Raw genomic sequence first — 17,518 nt, 5'->3', positions numbered from 1 at the left:
AGGATGGTTAGAACGAGAGAGCAGGTATGGTCTGCAACCAGGACACAACTGGTTTATCATCTCTATGCAGTGGTGGCAGCAGTGGAAAGAATATGTCAAATACGTGAGTTAGATTTCTGTCTGTTTACATTTTTCACAGGATTTTCAACTCCATCAGACTTCATGTGACTACCAGCCAATAATAAAATGCTGTGACTTAGATAAAGATTCAAAGGGAAAGGAAATGAGTGTTTATATGATACTTGCTATGGGCTAGGCTTTGTGATTATACTTCACATAAATTTCTTCCCTTGCAACAACCCTATGAAAAAGATAATATTGGGCACAGGGGTACTTGTATGTATGACACACTTCACATCTCATTTAATTTTCATACTACCCTTGTAAGGAAGATAATATACCTATTTTACCTGTGGGGAACCTGGTGCTGAAAGAAAAATAACCTGAATATTGTGATCAGGGTAGAAGGTCTGGGATCAAACCTGGGGACCGACTTTAAAAGCTTATATTCTCTCAACTATATCATTTACATTGTCCTTTATTTCATCTTTCCCATTAAAATGGAATTTTTTTCAGACTAGAAAACTGAAAAGAATAATGCCAAGAATCAACTGCCTTCTTGGAGAGCCAGTTGATACATATACTGATTGTCATTGCCAAATGATCACTAACCAAAATTCTAATCATTTGATTCCTATTTGCCTGTATTTCTTCTGTCACTGCTTATGATCAGAATATTGGTAGTTAGATACTCTTTACATTATCTGTCTCATCATTCTTTCTCATCCTTTCCCCATTTTGCAGAGTTTATTAATGTGTTTTCACATATAAAATATATTAATTGGGAAACATGGACTTTGGTGTCTCTGAAGGAATAAAAGTAGGCAAGTGACTTCCTGGACCTTGTAGGCAGATAGTGATGGTGAGTGTAGGTAGAAAATGAGAACATTGGGGTACAGCATCAGTCATTATTTTGAAATACTTTTTTGGTTTTTAAATTTGTAGTTTGGCCATAGAATGAGTGGTTGTTAATGTTTTAAGGAGTATAGACTCAGAGAATAATATAGTTTTGTCTTGTATGTATTGCGTTTTGTTTTCTGTAGGAACACAATAGAGGTCTTACTCTTAGCAGCGTGTCCCATACAAACAGACTGAACTGCACTGAAAAGAGCATGAACCTGGTTTCTTGTTGCCTACCATAATCCTTTTGTGCACTAAAGGAATTTGGGGAGGGTAGTAAGAGAGAGGTATACATGGGAGAATCTACCTGTTCCCTTCTTCACTCTGGCATTTGATATTATTTTCTAGCGTGGCTGTGCCTGTAATCTTAGGATTTTGAAAGGCCCAAGTAGGGGGATCACTTGAGCCCAAGAATTCAAGACCAGCCTGGGCAACATAGTGAGACTCTGTCTCTACAAAAAAAATGTTTTTTTGTTTTTTTTTTTGTTTTTTCTTTTTTTTGAGGCAGAGTTTCACTCTTGTTACCCAGGCTGGAGTGCAATGGCGCGATCTCAGCTCACCGCAACCTCCGCCTCCCGGGTCAGGCAATTCTCCTGCCTCAGCCTCCTGAGTAGCTGGGATTACAGGCACACGCCACCATGCCCAGCTAATTTTTTGTATTTTTAGTAGAGACGGGGTTTCACCACGTTGACCAGGATGGTCTCAATCTCTTGACCTCGTGATCCACCCGCCTCGGCCTCCCAAAGTGCTGGGATTACAGGCTTGAGCCACCGCGCCTGGCCAAAAAAATGTTTTTAGAATTAATCAGGCTTGGTAATGTATGCCTGTAGTCCCAGCTACTTGGGAGGCTGAGGTGGGAGGATTGCTTGAGCCTGAGAGGTCAAGGCTGCAGTGAGCCATGATTGCACCACTAAACTTGAGTTTGGGTGACAGAGCAAGAGCCTGTTTCATAAAATAAATGAATAAATAAAGACTAGCTGAGAGTTACAAGGAACCAGGGAAGAGACAAGTATCGCTTTATATGAAGAGAAAGGAGGCAGAGAACTGTGGGAATTTATTCAATAAGATGGGGAAAAAATGTAAATGGAGTAACAGCAGTACTTTCTAAAACTACATATTAGTTAGAAAAGTGTTTTTTACTAAATAGGGAACTATGGCAACTTATTAATAAGGTGGGAGAAATGTAAGTTGACTAATAATCCTCTGAACACGTCTTAATTAGAAAAGTGTTCTTTATTAAATAAAAAGTAACTTTCTTTTAAATGCAAATAACTACACACTGACAGATTTTTTTTTTTTTTTTTTGGGAGACAGAGTCTCATTCTGTCACCAGGTGCCTGGCTGGAGTGCTTTGGCACAATCTCGGCTCACTGCAACCTCTGCCACTGGGGTTCAAGCAATTCTCCTGCCTCAGCCTCTCAAGTAGCTGGGACTACAGGTGCACGCCACTACGCCCAGCTAATTTTTGTATTTTTAGTAGAGATGGGATTTTACCATGTTGGCCAGGATGGTCTTGATCTCTTGACCTTGTGATCTGCCCACCTCAGCCACCCAAAGTGCTGGGATTACAGGCTTGAGCCACTGCGCCCGGCCACACTGACAAATTTTTTAAAAATGTTTTTAAAGTAAATTCAAATAACGTTTTTTGTTTTTTGTTTTGAGATGAGTCTTGCTCTGTTGCCAGACTGGAGTGCAGTGGCATGATCTCAGCTCATTGCAACCTCCATCTCCCAGGTTCAAGTGATTCCCTCTGCCTCCGCCTCCTGAGTACAAACGCATGCCACCACACCTGGCTAATTTTTTGTATTTTAGTAGGGATGGGGTTTCACCACAGCCAGGGTGGTCTCGATCTCCTGACCTCGTGATCCACATGCCTCAGCCTCCTAAAGTGCTGGGATTACAGGTATGAACTACCACGCCGAGCCTTGAATAACCTTTTTTGTTCTTTTTTTTTTTTTTTTTTTTTTTGAGACGGAGTTTTGCTCTTGTTACCCAGGCTGGAGTGCAATGGCGCGATCTCGGCTCACCGCAACCTCCGCCTCCTGGGTTCAGGCAATTCTCCTGCCTCAGCCTCCTGAGTAGCTGGGATTATAGGCACGTGCCACCATGCCCAGCTAATTTTTTGTATTTTTAGTAGAGACGGGGTTTCACCATGTTGACCAGGATGGTCTTGATCTCTTGACCTCATGATCCACCCGCCTCGGCCTCCCAAAGTGCTGGGATTACAGGCTTGAGCCACCGCGCCTGGCACTTGAATAACCTTTTTTAAAAAGTGACATTCTGGGCCTTGTTTCCTCCATTTGTAAAATCAGAGTAATAATAATCTCCCTCATGGTGTTATGAGGATTAAATGAGTTTGATGCACGTTAAGTGTTTCGTTGTTTTTGTTGTTGTTTGTTGGTTTGTTTGTTGAGACGGGATCTTCCTTTGTTGCACAGGCTCCAGTGTAGTGGCATAATCATAGCTTGCTACAGCCTCAGGCGATTCTTTCACCTGAGTAGCTGAGACTACAGGCACGCACTATCATACCTGGCTAAATTTTTTATTTTTCTGTAGATTTGGGGTTTCACTATGCTTGCCAGGCTGGTCTCAAACTCCTAGGCTCAAGCAGTCCTACTGCCTTGGCCTCTCAAAGCACTAGTATTACAGGCGTGAACCACTACAACCAGCTCCTTGTTAAGTATTTTAAAACAGTGTCTGGTACATAATAGTACTAAATAGGTAGCTATTATTATGAGAAACTTGAATAAGGTAATTGTAGTGCGCTTGGACTCTTTTCCCTTCCACTTGCTTTATGACCTTGCATAAATTACTACTTCTTGCTCTTCTTCAGTTTTTACATATGAACAATGAAGTTAATAGTAGTACCTTTTTAATTACAGATGTGAGAATTAAATGAGTTAATTCACTTAGCTCAGTGCCTGGCAGATAGAAACTCTATATAAGATTAAAGATAATAATGATGGTAGTAGTAGCAGTAGTTATGGTAGTAGCAGTAGTTTTAGTATTAGCAACAGTAATAATTAATTCATGATTTAAATTTCTCCATTCAGGCTGGGCGTGGTGGCTCATACCTATTATCCCAGCACTTTGGGGAGGCCAAGGCAGGCAGATCACTTGAGGCTGGGAGTTCAACACATTCAATCTGACCAACATGGAGAAATCCCATCTCTACTAAAAATACAAAAATTAGCCGGGTGTGGTGGTACATGCCTGTAATCCTAACTACTCAGGAGGCTGAGGCACCAGAATAGCTTGAACCTGGGAGGCAGAGGTTGCAGTGAGCCAAGATCATACCACTGCACTCCAGCCTGGTGACAGAACGAGACTCTGTCTCAAAAAAAAAAATAGAAAAGAAACTTCAAATTTCTCTTTCCAATCCATGTGGCAGCTTTGACAAATGCCTTGTTTAAAAAATAAAAAAATTAGGGTAGGCGCAGTGGCTCACACCTATAATCCCAGCTCTTTGGGAGGCTGAGGCAGGCAGATCTCTTGAGACCTGGAATTCCAGAGCAGCCTGGCCAACATGCTGAAACCCCATCTGTACTAAAAATACAAAAATTAGTCAGGTGTGGTGGTGCGCACCTGCAGTTCCAGCTACTTGGGAGGCTGAAGCAGGAGAATTGCTTAAACCCGGGAGGTGGAGGTTGCAGTGAGCCGAGATCGTGCCACTGCACTGCAGCCTAGATGACAGAGCAAGACTCCTATCTCGCAAAAGAAAAAAAAGAAAATTAGTGTTAACATGTCAGATAATTTGATCTTACTCGGAACTTCATTTGCCTACCTAAGATAGTACTTAGCTTTAGTGTTTTCTCTTAATAAAAAGACTTATTTACTTACATGAATTACTAATTGTGAGGGCAGTATATTTCAAATACTGGCATGACTAAATGGAAAGATCAGAGACCATGGGATCAGGAAAGATGAGCCATCCTTTCTTAGAAGTGGCTAACCCCACAGCTAACCCACAGATTTGTTGATTCACTGGAGCATGAATAACTTGATTTACATCTCTGCTCATGGAATCTTACCAATCTTTCCCCACTTTAATGTGTCAAGATTTATTCTTCTTTGTACAATCTCCTATAAAAATTTAAATGGGGAAGAATGGTGAAATCTTTTCTGTTTATCATCATTGTTGTATGTAATGTGTATCTTTATTCTTTTTTGAGAACTATGAAGTAGCAGCTATTACTATTCATATACAGACTTTTCCTATTTAGTTATCATGTAACTTTAGAGCTAGAAAATACTTTAAAGCACCTCTCGTGCCTCTCTCCCATGGGCTGTGGGGGTTCCCTGTTCTCTTCAGCCAAGGCTGGAGGCCAAGAGCAGCCCTCGAGGATCGTAGTCAGGACTGCCACTAGTAGGGCAGCCTTGTTTTCCTGCCTCAGACATGTGTAGCTGAGGGGAAAATAAAAGGAATGAAACACCTCTCTTCTCTGAATTTACAAATGAAGCCTCTGAGGTCTTTAGTGTTTATAATTCCCCAAGGCTGTATTAGACAATTATTTTATTACCTGATCTAGCACTCTAGAGCTTAGTATCCTGAGTCCTTAGTACCTAATCCATTACTTCATGCTGCCATCTATTTTTCCAAAACCGGGATTTCAGACTACTGAAATACGAAATTCACATAATTGTTTAAGATCATTGATGCTTGTAGCATACCTATGTATGGGGCAGAAAAAGTAGTGGTTTTATCAATAGAGAAAAAGGTGAATCTTGACCTGTATTTTAGAACACAAACTATTCATACAACTCACAGAGAATCATAAAATCTCACAATATAATTCTCATATTAAAATATTTCATCCTTTTATGAGTTGTTGATTCAGAGAAATTGAGGAAATTTCTCGCTACAGGTGAAACTTTACCTATTTAGAAATCTGTCTTCTGAAAACCAGGATTCTAGGATAATTTCAGATAGTTCCAGACCCCTGAAGTTAATAAAAACAAAACAAGATCCTTTGACTTTTAGAAAAAAAAAAAAATTATAGACACCAGAAAAAGTTTCAGCCTTGTATTTCATGTTGTTCTGCTGTGCTTTTTCCAAATGAACCTTTATGAGCTGGCTGCCGTCCAGTTTCACCTGGATTCTCTTGCCCACAATTTCGCTTGGGAAGACCAAGTCCTCAAGGATTGTATCATGCACAGCTGTCAGTGTACGGCTCCTGGGATGCTTTTGCTTATTTTTTTTATGGCTTTTCCCAGTTGGCTTAGGCAGAATTCTCCTCTAAGCGATAAAGACAACATGCTTCCCACTGAACTTTTTGTCCAGTTCTCATACTAGCCGGACTTGGATTTTCTGGAAAGATTTCAGTTGAGGAATGGGAACAAAGATTATGATAGCTTTCTGACCACCACCAACTTCAGTTTCCTTGGCTGCCATAATATTCAGCTCCCCTGAGCTGAGCCTTGAGGTCCGAGTTCATCTCCAGCTCCAGAAGAGCCTGGGAGATGCTGGATTTGAACTTGTCTGGCTTCTCGTCATTGGGCTTCATGATCTTGGCGTTCGAACTGAACTTGGCTTTCTGCTTGGTGAGCACTGACTTAGGAAGAGACCCAAATCTCACAAGAGCACATCCACATCCCCCACATTGCCCTTTTTTTTTTGTTTGAGACAGAATCTTGCTGTGTTGCCAGGCTGGAGTCCAAAATTCATGTGTAATATAGATTCCTAGTTCATAATAATCTTTTTTTTTTTTTACTATGGTCACCATTTTTCCTCATATAATGCCATATAATTAATTTATATAAATAATTTTGCTGCCGGGCGCGGTGGCTCAAGCCTGTAATCCCAGCACTTTGGGAGGCCGAGGCGGGTGGATGACGAGGTCGAGAGATCGAGACCAACCTGGTCAACATGGTGAAACCCCGTCTCTACTAAAAATACAAAAAAAAAATTAGCTGGGCATGGTGGTGCGTGCCTATAATCCCAGCTACTCAGGAGGCTGAGGCAGGAGAATTGCCTGAACCCAGGAGGCAGAGGTTGCGGTGAGCCGAGATCGCGCCATTGCACTCCAGCCTGGGTAACAAGAGCGAAACTCCATCTCAAAAAAAAATAATAATAATTTTGCCATTTTGTACTTAATTTTTTTTGGCTAGTCAAGTGAAGCAGTGGTAATGGACAAGGAACAAAGAAATCTGTAACTGGTTGTGATTAATTAGTTGTTTAAACGTATTTTATTTTATTTATTTATTTATTTATTTATTTATTTATTTTTGAGACGGGGTCTTGCTGTGTTGCCAGGCTGGAGTGCAGCACTGCCATCTCTGCTCACTGCAACCTCCGCCTCCTGGGTTCAAGTGATTCTCGTGCCTTGCCTCCCAAGTAGCTGGGATTACAGGCACACACCACCATACCCAGCTAGTATTTGTATTTTTAGTAGAGATGGGGTTTCACCAGGTTGGCCAAGATGGTCTCGATCTCCAGACCTCATGATCCACCTGCCTTGGCCTCCCAAAGTGCTCGGATTACAGGCATGAACCACCACACCCGGCTGTTTAAGCATATTTTCAAAGGAAGCTTTATATCACTACTTTAAGTAGAAAACTATTGTCAGCTTGGCATGGTGACTTACGTTTATAATCCTAGTAATTTGGCAGGGGTCCAGGCAGGAGTATTGCTTGAGATAAGGAGTTCAAGACTAACGTGGCCAACATAACAAGACCCTGTCTCCAAAAAAAAAAAAACCTGGGCACAGTGGCTCACACCTGTAATCCCAGCACTTTGGGAGGCGGATCGAGGCAGGCGGATCTCAGGTGATCCAGACCAGCTTGGCCAATATGGTGAAACCCTGTCTCTACTAAAAATACAACAGTTATCCGGGCATGGTGGCACATGCCTGTAATTCCAGCAACTTGGGAGGTTGCGGTAGGAGAATCACTTGAACCTGGGAGGCGGAGGTTGCAGTGAGCAACTCTAGCCTGGGCAACAGAGTGAGACTCAAAAAAATTAAAATTAAAATTAAAAAAGGAAAGAAAATAAATAAAATAAAAAATAAATAAAAATAAAAGGAAAGAAAACTAATGTCGCTTGCCAGAAATAGAAGGCAATAATATTAAATTCCAGCTAATAGTGTTGCCTTTTGAAGACTCTGCTATTTAGGACTGTTCTTTGTTAAAAACAAATTATCAAATGTTAGATTAGCATATTAGCACCAAACTGAGACCCTTTCCTTGAAGTAATGAGAGGATTGAAAGAATTGAATAGGGAATAACTTTTCTATTGTACTTTCCCCTTACATTAAGAAAATATTCTAACATTTGGATCTATAACAGAATATGAATATTTATACTTCTGAATTGTTTAGAGTTTTGACAGTAAGACTCTATTGCTATTTAAAATTTTTAATCCATTAAGTTAATTGGTATGTGGGAAGAACTAAGATTTTATTCTAATTCTTCTTGACACTCTTAAGAGTTAAGAGTCCTTTTTGGGCCGGGCGCGGTGGATCACGAGGTCAAGAGATCGAGACCATCCTGGTCAACATGGTGAAACCCCGTCTCTACTAAAAATACTAAAAATTAGCTGGGTCAACATGGTGAAACCCCGTCTCTACTAAAAATACTAAAAATTAGCTGGGTCAACATGGTGAAACCCCGTCTCTACTAAAAATACTAAAAATTAGCTGGGCGTGGTGGCGCACGCCTGTAGTCCCAGCTACTCAGGAGGCTGAGGCAGGAGAATTGCCTGAACCCAGGAGGCGGAGGTTGCGGTGAGCCGAGATCGCGCCATTGCACTCCAGCCTGGGTAACAAGAGCGAAACTCCGTCTCAGAAAAAAAAAAAAAAAAAAGAGTCATTTTTAAGCTGGGCGCGATGGCTCAAGCCTGTAATCCCAGCACTTTGGGAGGCCGAGGCGAATGGATCACGAGGTCAAGAGATCCGAGACCATCCTGGTCAACATGGTGAAACCCTGTCTCTACTAAAAATACAAAAATTAGCTGGACATAGTGGTGCATGCCTGTAATCCCAGCTACTTGGGAAGCTGAGGCAGGAGAATTGCCTGAACCCAGGAGGCAGAGGTTGCGGTGAGCCGAGATCGCGCCATTGCACTCCAGCCTGGGTAACAAGAGCGAAACTCCATCTCAAAAAAAAAAAGGAGTCCCTTTTAAAGGCACTGGAATTCTTCAGAGTTGACTTCTAAAGGATCCACAGATTGGTAGTATTCACCTGGCTTACAGATAAAAGAGGAGAAAAGAACTAATAAAATGTTGATCACTGTCTCCCTTTGTTGGCTAAAATTAAGGTTGTTATAATTGTTTTAAAAAAACAAACCTAAGCCGGGCGCAGTGGCTCAAGCCTGTAATCCCAGCACTTTGGGAGGCCGAGGCGGGCGGATCACGAGGTCAAGAGATCGAGACCATCCTGGTCAACATGGTGAAACCCCGTCTCTACTAAAAATACAAAAAAATTAGCTGGGCATGGTGGCGTGTGCCTGTAATCCCAGCTACTCAGGAGGTTGAGGCAGGAGAATTGCCTGAACCCAGGAGGCGGAGGTTGTGGTGAGCCGAGATCGCGCCATTGCACTCCAGCCTGGGTAACAAGAGCGAAACTCCGTCTCAAAAAAAAAAAAAAAAAACAAAAAAAAACCTGGGCTCTGCTGTTGATATACTATGACATGGAGTTTTTCTTTTAAATTTGATGTTGCAGTTCATCATTATAAACAGTGACTTCAAGACCCACATTCACTGATCAGTTTTATCTACTATAAAGCAAGTCAAAAAAAAATACAAAATAAAATAAAGCAAGTCAGAGTTTATATTGAATGGCACTAAGTTCTTCCACCTGTGCTATTACCTGTCTCCTCAGATTCCTGTGGGATCTTGTTCCACTCATTAATCCCTTTAGTCTTTTTACCCTCTCAGTTACAGTTAAATTTTCAAAGATAATCATCTCCAGGACTCTCTCTAGCCACAAACATACTTTCATTAAATTAAATGCACCTTACATCAGATTCTACATATACTTCAGCCCAATATTTGGAGATTATTTTGTTAAAATACTGAGAAAGAATTCAGATGCCTCCCATAATTCCCTTTAGGTGTTGGTACTTACCTAAAACTTAATGTTTGCACACCTGTAGGGAAGATGCTATGGTATTTCTGTGGCCCAGCTGAATTGAGTTGATTGCTGTTGCTCTGATACAGTAGCAGATCTCTCTCTCTCGAAAATACTGGCAGATCCACATTCTCATGGTACCTTCCCTTCTCCTCCTCAAGTCTTTTTTTTTTTTCACTGTTAAACTTAGTGGAAAATAATTCTATGCTTCTAAGACTTTACAGTTTCCTGATTTTCCTTAGATTTCTGCTTCTAAGACTTTACAGTTTCCTGATTTTCCTTAGATTTCTGCTTCTAAGACTTTACAGTTTCCTGATTTTCCTTAGATTTCTGCTTCTAAGACTTTACAGTTTCCTGATTTTTCTTTGCCTCTCTAACCATTCAGACTCATCGTCCCTGACAAGGTTAATATTACCTAGTATTACCCTAACTTTTACCCATGAAGTAACTGAAGCTTAGAAGTTTAGTTATTGTAGAAGGTCACATGGCTATAAGTCATAGCACTCATCTTTTACATATAAATTTTTTTTTCAGTCACAAGAACTAAAACACAGTTATTGTTAAATGATGGAATCTCAGTACATGTGATTTTTTTTTCATACTTTCTATATTTTCTACATTGACCATGTAATCTTTAATAATAAAAAAATTATGTATATGTAGTATGGGAAATAAGATTAAAAAATAAACTTTATTTACTTTTAATATTAAAGGCTTCCAACAGAATAAAGTCTAAACTCCTTTATGTGGCACAAAATCCTTCACAGGCTGGTCTGTCTACCTTACCAATTTTATCTATATACATACTTTTCCTTCTTTTTTTTTTTTTTTTGAGACGGAGTCTCGCTCTTGTTACCCAGGCTGGAGTGCAATGGCGCGATCTCGGCTCACCACAACCTCCGCCTCCTGGGTTCAGGCAATTCTCCTGCCTCAGCCTCCTGAGTAGCTGGGATTACAGGCACACGCCACCATGCCCAGCTAATTTTTGTATTTTTAGTAGAGACGGGGTTTCACTATGTTGACCAGGTTGGTCTCAATCTCTCGACCTCGTGATCCACCCGCCTCGGCCTCCCAAAGTGCTGGGATTACAGGCTTGAGCCACCGCGCCTGGCCATACTTTTCCTTCTTAAAGAAATTAAAATTTAGCTATGTGTTAGAATGTTGTTCAATGTCTGTGGCCAACCACAGGAGAATTAGAAAAATAGATAATTGTGAAATTCGTTTCTGAAGACTGCATAGCTGTCAGATTATTAAACTTTGCTTCTTATTCTCTGATTTCATGATTTTAGGATGCCAACCCTGTGGTAATTGAGCCATCATCTGTTTTGAATGGAGGAAAATATTCATTTGGAACAGCAGTACCTCCTATGGAGCAGGTTGAAGATAGAAATGGAGGCAACCTCAGTTATGTGAATTCTACAGAAGAGAAGTTTTCAGACAACGTTTCTACTGCATCTGAAGCCTCAGAAACTGCTGGCAGCGGTAAATATTAAAGCAGGAAAGGCGGAGAAGGAAACCTCTCAAACACCTAACTGAGAAGGAAGTGGTGATTTATACAGCCAGGGGCTGCGGCAGGTCTGGATGCCCCAGATGGCTGGGCCCCCAAACAAACAAAATCCCTGCCCTTATAAAGACTTACAATTCTAGAAATTACATGTGAAAGGGTCTTGGTCCATGGAGTAGGCATGGGGTATGTGGCTTAGGTGGGGGTTTGATCCTGTTTAAGTAAAAACAATGCTTTCTAGAAAGATTCCTCCATACCATGCCTGTGATCTATAGGAGGGCGATTAAGGTGGCATGCAGTCTGCCAGCCTTTACTTCTTCTATTGAAATGCAATGTGGTGGCCGGGCGTGGTGGCTCAAGCCTGTAATCCCAGCACTTTGGGAGGCCGAGGCGAGTGGATCACGAGGTCAAGAGATCGAGACCATCCTGGTCAACATGGTGAAACCCCGTCTCTACTAAAAATACTAAAAATTAGCTGGGCATGGTGGCGTGTGCCTGTAATCCCAGCTACTCAGGAGGCTGAGGCAGGAGAATTGCCTGAACCCAGGAGGCGGAGGTTGCGGTGAGCCGAGATCGTGCCATTGCACTCCAGCCTGGGCAGCAAGAGTGAAACTCCGCCTAAAAAAAAAAAAAAAAAAAAGAAATGCAATGTGGAAGTCAAGGGGGAGGTGGTCTTAAATGCTTACATCTCTTTCCTCAATATGACCTATTCCCCTGAGGTTTATTGGTTTGTTCCCCATGGATAGTTCTTAAGGGAGTCTAATTTGACAGAGGCTGTAGCGAATGGGGTAATAGGAGATCAGATTTCCATTAACAGAAATAAGTTTTGAATGAAATGGTCAGAAGAATGTAAAATTCTTGAATATAGTTGTAGTTTTACAAAAAAGAAAACCTCTTTTCCATATTATACTTCATTAAATCTCTCAATATGAAAGTATTTTTGCTATTTTCTTTTGAGGCGGGGTCTCGCTCTGTCACCCAGGCTGGAGTACGGTGGCATAATCATGACTCACTGCAGACTCTGCCTCCTGGCCACAACCAGTTCTCCCCCCTCAGCCTCCTGAGAAGCTGAGACTACAGGCACATACCACTACATACAGATTTTTTTTTTTTTTTGAGATGGAGTCTCGCTCTGTCACCCAAGCTGGAGTGCAGTAGCGTAATTTCTGCTCACTGAAACCTCTGCCTCCCAGGTTTAAGCGATTCTCCTGCCTCAGTCTCCCAAGTAGATGGGACTACAGGTGCCTGCCACCACGCCCGGCTAGTTTTTTGTGTTTTTAGTGGAGATGGGGTTTCACCATGTTAGCCAGAATGGTCTTGATCATCTGACCTTGTGATCCGCCTGCCTCAGCCTCCCAGACTACTGGGATTACAGGCGTGAGCCATCGCACCAAGCCCAATTTTTTGTGTGTTTTTGTAGAGATGGGGTTTCAGCATGTTGCCCAGACTGGTTTCAAACTCCTGGGTTCAAGAGATCCTTCGGCCTCAGCCTTGTAAAGTTCTGGGATTACAGGCATGAGCCATCACACCCAGCTATTTTCACTATTTTCATTGATCAAGCCACATGTTTCCATATTGCTATTAAATTATTTAGTCAGTAAATTAAAAAATTCAAAGATAGTCGTCTCCAGGGCTCTCTCTAGCCATAAACATACTTTCCATTAAATTAAATGTACCTCACATCAGATTCTATGTATATTTCAGCCCCAAATTTGGAAATTATTTTGTTAAAATACTAAGAATTCAGTTGCCCTTCATAATTCCCTTTAAGTGTTGGTACTTACCTAAAACTTAATGTTTCCATACTTGCAGGAAAGATGCTATGGTATTTCTGTGACACAGCTGAATTGAGTTGATTGGTATTATTTTGATACAGTAGCAGAACCTTAAGTCTTACCCTGTTATTTATTTATTTATTTATTTATTTATTTATTTATTGAGGCGGAGTTTCGCTCTTGTTACCCAGGCTGGAGTGCAATGGCGCGATCTCGGCTCACCGCAACCTCTGCCTCCTGGGTTCAGGCAATTCTCCTGCCTCAGCCTCCTGAGTAGCTGGGATTACAGGCACGCGCCTCCATGCCCAGCTAATTTTTTGTATTCTTAGTAGAGACAGGGTTTCACCATGTTGACCAGGACAGTCTCGATCTCTTGACCTCGTGATCCACCCGCCTCGGCCTCCCAAAGTGCTGGGATTACAGGCTTGAGCCACCGCGCCCGGCCAACCCTGTTATTTATTTATTTAAAGAGACAGGATATTGCTCTGTTGCCCAGGCTGTAGTGCAGTGGCACGATTATAGCTCACTGTAACCTCCAGTTACTGGGTTCAAACAATCCTCCTGCCTTAGCCTTCATAGTAGCTAGGACTACAGGTGTACACTGCCAAACACGACTAATTTTTTAATTGTTTTGTAGAGACAAGGTCTCTACATGCTGGTTGCAATCTTTTGGCTTCAAGAAGTCCTCCAGCCTTGGCCCCTCGCAAAGTGCTAAGATTACAGGCATGAGCCACTGCACCTGGCCTGTGTTATTATTTCTTCCAACAGGTTCTTTTCCTTTTCTGTGGAAGTTGTAAGCAAATAGGACAGAGCTAGCATTTTCTTTACAAAACTCCTTGATAGAATCTGCTGCTTTCTTCCCTTTCTGGTATTACAAAGATCACTTAGCAGTCCAAGAAGTGCTATCATCAGCTTTAACACCAGGATTATTTCTTAACCCCATCTAAAGATCCTGTTTGGTATGTGCTTACCATATAAGCTGTGACACCCAAAGGCTGAACATAACACAGTCAAAAGGTTACAAAGCGATGACTGCTAGACTGTTTGCCAAAGATTAGCGTGTAGTTGAGAGTTGAAATACCTTAAAATACCACTCAGGTTTACAACTCTAAGCCATGGTTAATCATTTCCTGTGCATATTTTCCTATTGTAAAGATCATATGTTGCTTTCAAAAGAACTCTTAGTTCATAGGTACAATAGGGTCTAGCCCCTAGCACTGTTGTTGGAGATCTTGTTTCAGTTTCCCTTTAATTTAGTGACTTCATATCACCATTATCTGCCAAGAGCATTTGGAATATTCTAGATTGAAGAAAATAATTAAAGGATACTATGTGAAAGCCCAGCTACTTAGCCCAGTTCTTCCCTTCCAATCAGAGGACATATAATTCTCATTATGAATTATTACATACCCTCGGAGGGTGGCCAAATGGTAATAATTTTAAAAGCTCTTATTTTTAGTACCGTGCTATGTATTTTCCAGAAAAGGATAATAGTTCCTGTCTTCTGCAGAATTACCAGAATCTGAATCTGTACTGACATGCCAACAGAGTAATGCAGTACATTGGCATTAAGCTCATATCCTCAAGACTGTTTGTGTATATTAACTAAAAATAAGAGATTTCATCCTCTTTTTCTTCTTAGGCTTTCTGTATTCTGCCACACCAGGGGCAGATGTTTGCTTTGCTCGACAACATAACACTTCTGACAATAACAACCAGTGTTTACTGGGAGCCAATGGAAATATTTTGTTGCACTTTAACCCTCAGAAACCAGGGGCTATTGATAACCAGCCATTAGTAACTCAAGAACCAGTAAAGGTAAGTAGTTTTACATTTAATTTAAAATTATTCTCTTGCAAGCTATGAATAAATTTTATTTTATTTTATTTTATTTATTTATTTATTTTTTTGAGACGGAGTTTCATTCTTGTTACCCAGGCTGGAGTGCAGTGGCATGATCTCAGCTCACCGCAACCTCCACCTCCTGGGTTCAGGCAATTCTCCTGCCTCAGCCTCCTGAGTAGCTGGGATTACAGGCACGTGCCACCATGCCCAGCTGATTTTTTTGTATTTTTAGGAGAGATGGGGTTTCACCATGTTGACCAGGATGGTCTCGATCTCTTGACCTCGTGATCCACCCGCCTCGGCCTCCCAAAGTGCTGGGATTACAGGCTTGAGCCACCGCACCCGGCTGTGAAGTTGTTTCAAGTGCTTCAGTGATTTTTTCCAAATGACATGCTTTGAGTTTCATTTTTTACAGTTTATTTTGAAAGTCAAAAATAAAAATCTTTAAAAATTAGGTTTTTTGGCCCAATGCAGTGGCTAATGCATGTAATTCTAACACTTTGGGAGGCCAAGATGGGCAAATCACCTGAGGTCAGGAGTTCAGGACCAGCCTGGCCAACATGGTGAAACCCAGTCTCTACTAAAAATGCTAAAATTAGCTGGGCATGGTGGCACATAGCTGTAATCACAGCTACTCGGGAGGCTGAGGCAGGAGAATCGCTGAAACCCAGGAGGCAGAAGCTGCAGTGAGCCGAGATCACACCACTGCACTCCAGCCTGGGTGACAGAACAAGACTCCAACTCCCAAAAAAAAACATAATTAAGTTTTTCCAGCAACATGAAACTCGGTGGTGATATATGAGTTTGTTTTCCTGTATCTAGGTATTGCTAAGACACAAAAACCTTTCTAATATTGAAAGTCAACATTGTCATTCTATTCTTTCTCAGGCTACATCATTAACACTAGAAGGAGGACGATTAAAACGAACTCCACAGCTGATTCATGGAAGAGATTATGAAATGGTTCCAGAACCTGTGTGGAGAGCACTTTATCATTGGTATGGAGCAAACCTGGCCCTACCTAGACCAGTAAGTAGAGCTAATAGTGCCTTATATAAGGAACAGTCATAGATGGGATCTTTTGTTATTTTTCTGTATGAATCTCACTAACCACAAACTAGCTCTTACCTTGTGGTAGAAGAGTGCTCAGAACTTGTTGAGATTAACTGAACAAATAATTTTAGTTTCCTTCACATACATTCATTCGTTCATAAGTTTATAAAGGCAAGGAAATAACAGGCTGTTGAATATGTTACCCACAAAAAAGTAGACATCACCTAGGATGTGCAGAACTTAAGCTAGAGGGAAAGACAGACCAAGAGCCAGTGCCAAAAAGTTCAGTGAATGCAGGAAGTGGTGCAGAGGTTATTTCTGATATGACTGTTCCCAACAGTCACACAGGTATCTAGTTAGGAATTGCTTTCTTGTAGCTTTTGGATTTTTGGGGGTTATGTTTTTGAAGGAAGGGCATATAAAAGATCACAACATAGGATAATAGGAATTCAAGATCATGAAGAATTTGGAGTATTTAATATTACATTAAAATATGAGTATATAGCACCATTTGTTGCACTTGCATGGTAAACAGCAGCACTCAGTATTCTGGACACTCACTTTTTACATTGTTGATGCAGTAAAATATAACAAGATGTTTTGGTGGGGTGTTTCTGGTATATTAAGAAACACTCTTCTGCCTGTAATCCCAGTACTTTGGGTGTCTAAGGTGGGTGAATCACGACGTCAAGATTTTGAGATCAGCCTGGCCAACATAGTGAAACACTGTCTCTACTAAAAATACAAAAATTAGCCGGGCATGCTACACATGCCTGCAGTCCCAGCTACTCAGGAAGCTATGGCATGACAATTGCTTGAACCCGGGAGGCAGAGGTTGCAGTGAGCCAGGGCTACGCAACAGAGGGAGATTCTGTCTCAAAAGAAAACACTCTTAGCCGGGCACGGTGGCTCAAGCCTGTAATCCCAGCACTTTGGGAGGCCGAGGAGGGTGGATCACGAGGTCGAGAGATCGAGACCATCCTGGTCAACATGGTGAAACCCCGTCTCTACTAAAAAAATACAAAAAACTAGCTGGGCGTGGTGGCGCGTGCCTGTAATCCCAGCTACTTAGGAGGCTGAGGCAGGAGAATTGCCTGAGCCCAGGAGGCGGAGGTTGCGGTGAGCCGAGATCGCGCCATTGCACTCCAGCCTGGGTAACAAGAGCGAAACTCCGTCTCAAAAAAAAAAAAAAAAAACAAAGAAAAGAAAACACTCTTTTATAATGTTCAAGCTGAAATTTCCTTATGCCAGGAAAGTTATGTATAGATGATATATGGTAGGTTAACTTCTAAAAAGAGTGAAAATCTGTTATAAAA

General features: G+C 41.5%; 1 protein-coding gene, 1 non-coding gene and 1 pseudogene across 6 annotated transcripts in view; 2 read left to right on the top strand and 1 right to left on the bottom strand.

The window, feature by feature from the left end:
- Positions 1-17,518, top strand: part of USP32 (ubiquitin specific peptidase 32) — a 248,004-nt gene that overhangs the window by 153,892 nt on the left and 76,594 nt on the right. For all 5 annotated transcript variants that reach the window (XR_012514504.1, XR_012514506.1, XR_012514505.1 and 2 more), the window contains exons 12-15: positions 1-103; positions 11,315-11,507; positions 14,947-15,122; positions 16,038-16,178. Coding sequence is in view for 2 of the 5 variants with exons in the window: in XM_039475926.2 (XP_039331860.1) it covers positions 1-103; positions 11,315-11,507; positions 14,947-15,122; positions 16,038-16,178 (613 nt within the window). In the remaining 3 variants the exon portion in view is untranslated. The remainder of the gene's footprint in view (positions 104-11,314; positions 11,508-14,946; positions 15,123-16,037; positions 16,179-17,518) is intronic.
- Positions 5,230-5,360, top strand: LOC120367047 (small Cajal body-specific RNA 20). Its single transcript, XR_005581547.1, has one exon.
- Positions 5,834-9,860, bottom strand: LOC120366759 (small ribosomal subunit protein eS7-like; annotated as a pseudogene).

The sequence above is a fragment of the Saimiri boliviensis genome, chromosome 17 (assembly GCF_048565385.1).
Source record: "Saimiri boliviensis isolate mSaiBol1 chromosome 17, mSaiBol1.pri, whole genome shotgun sequence".
Classification (NCBI taxonomy): Eukaryota; Metazoa; Chordata; class Mammalia; order Primates; family Cebidae; genus Saimiri; species Saimiri boliviensis.
Note: the sequence above shows the minus strand (reverse complement) of the source record. Positions and strands in the feature narration are given on the sequence as shown.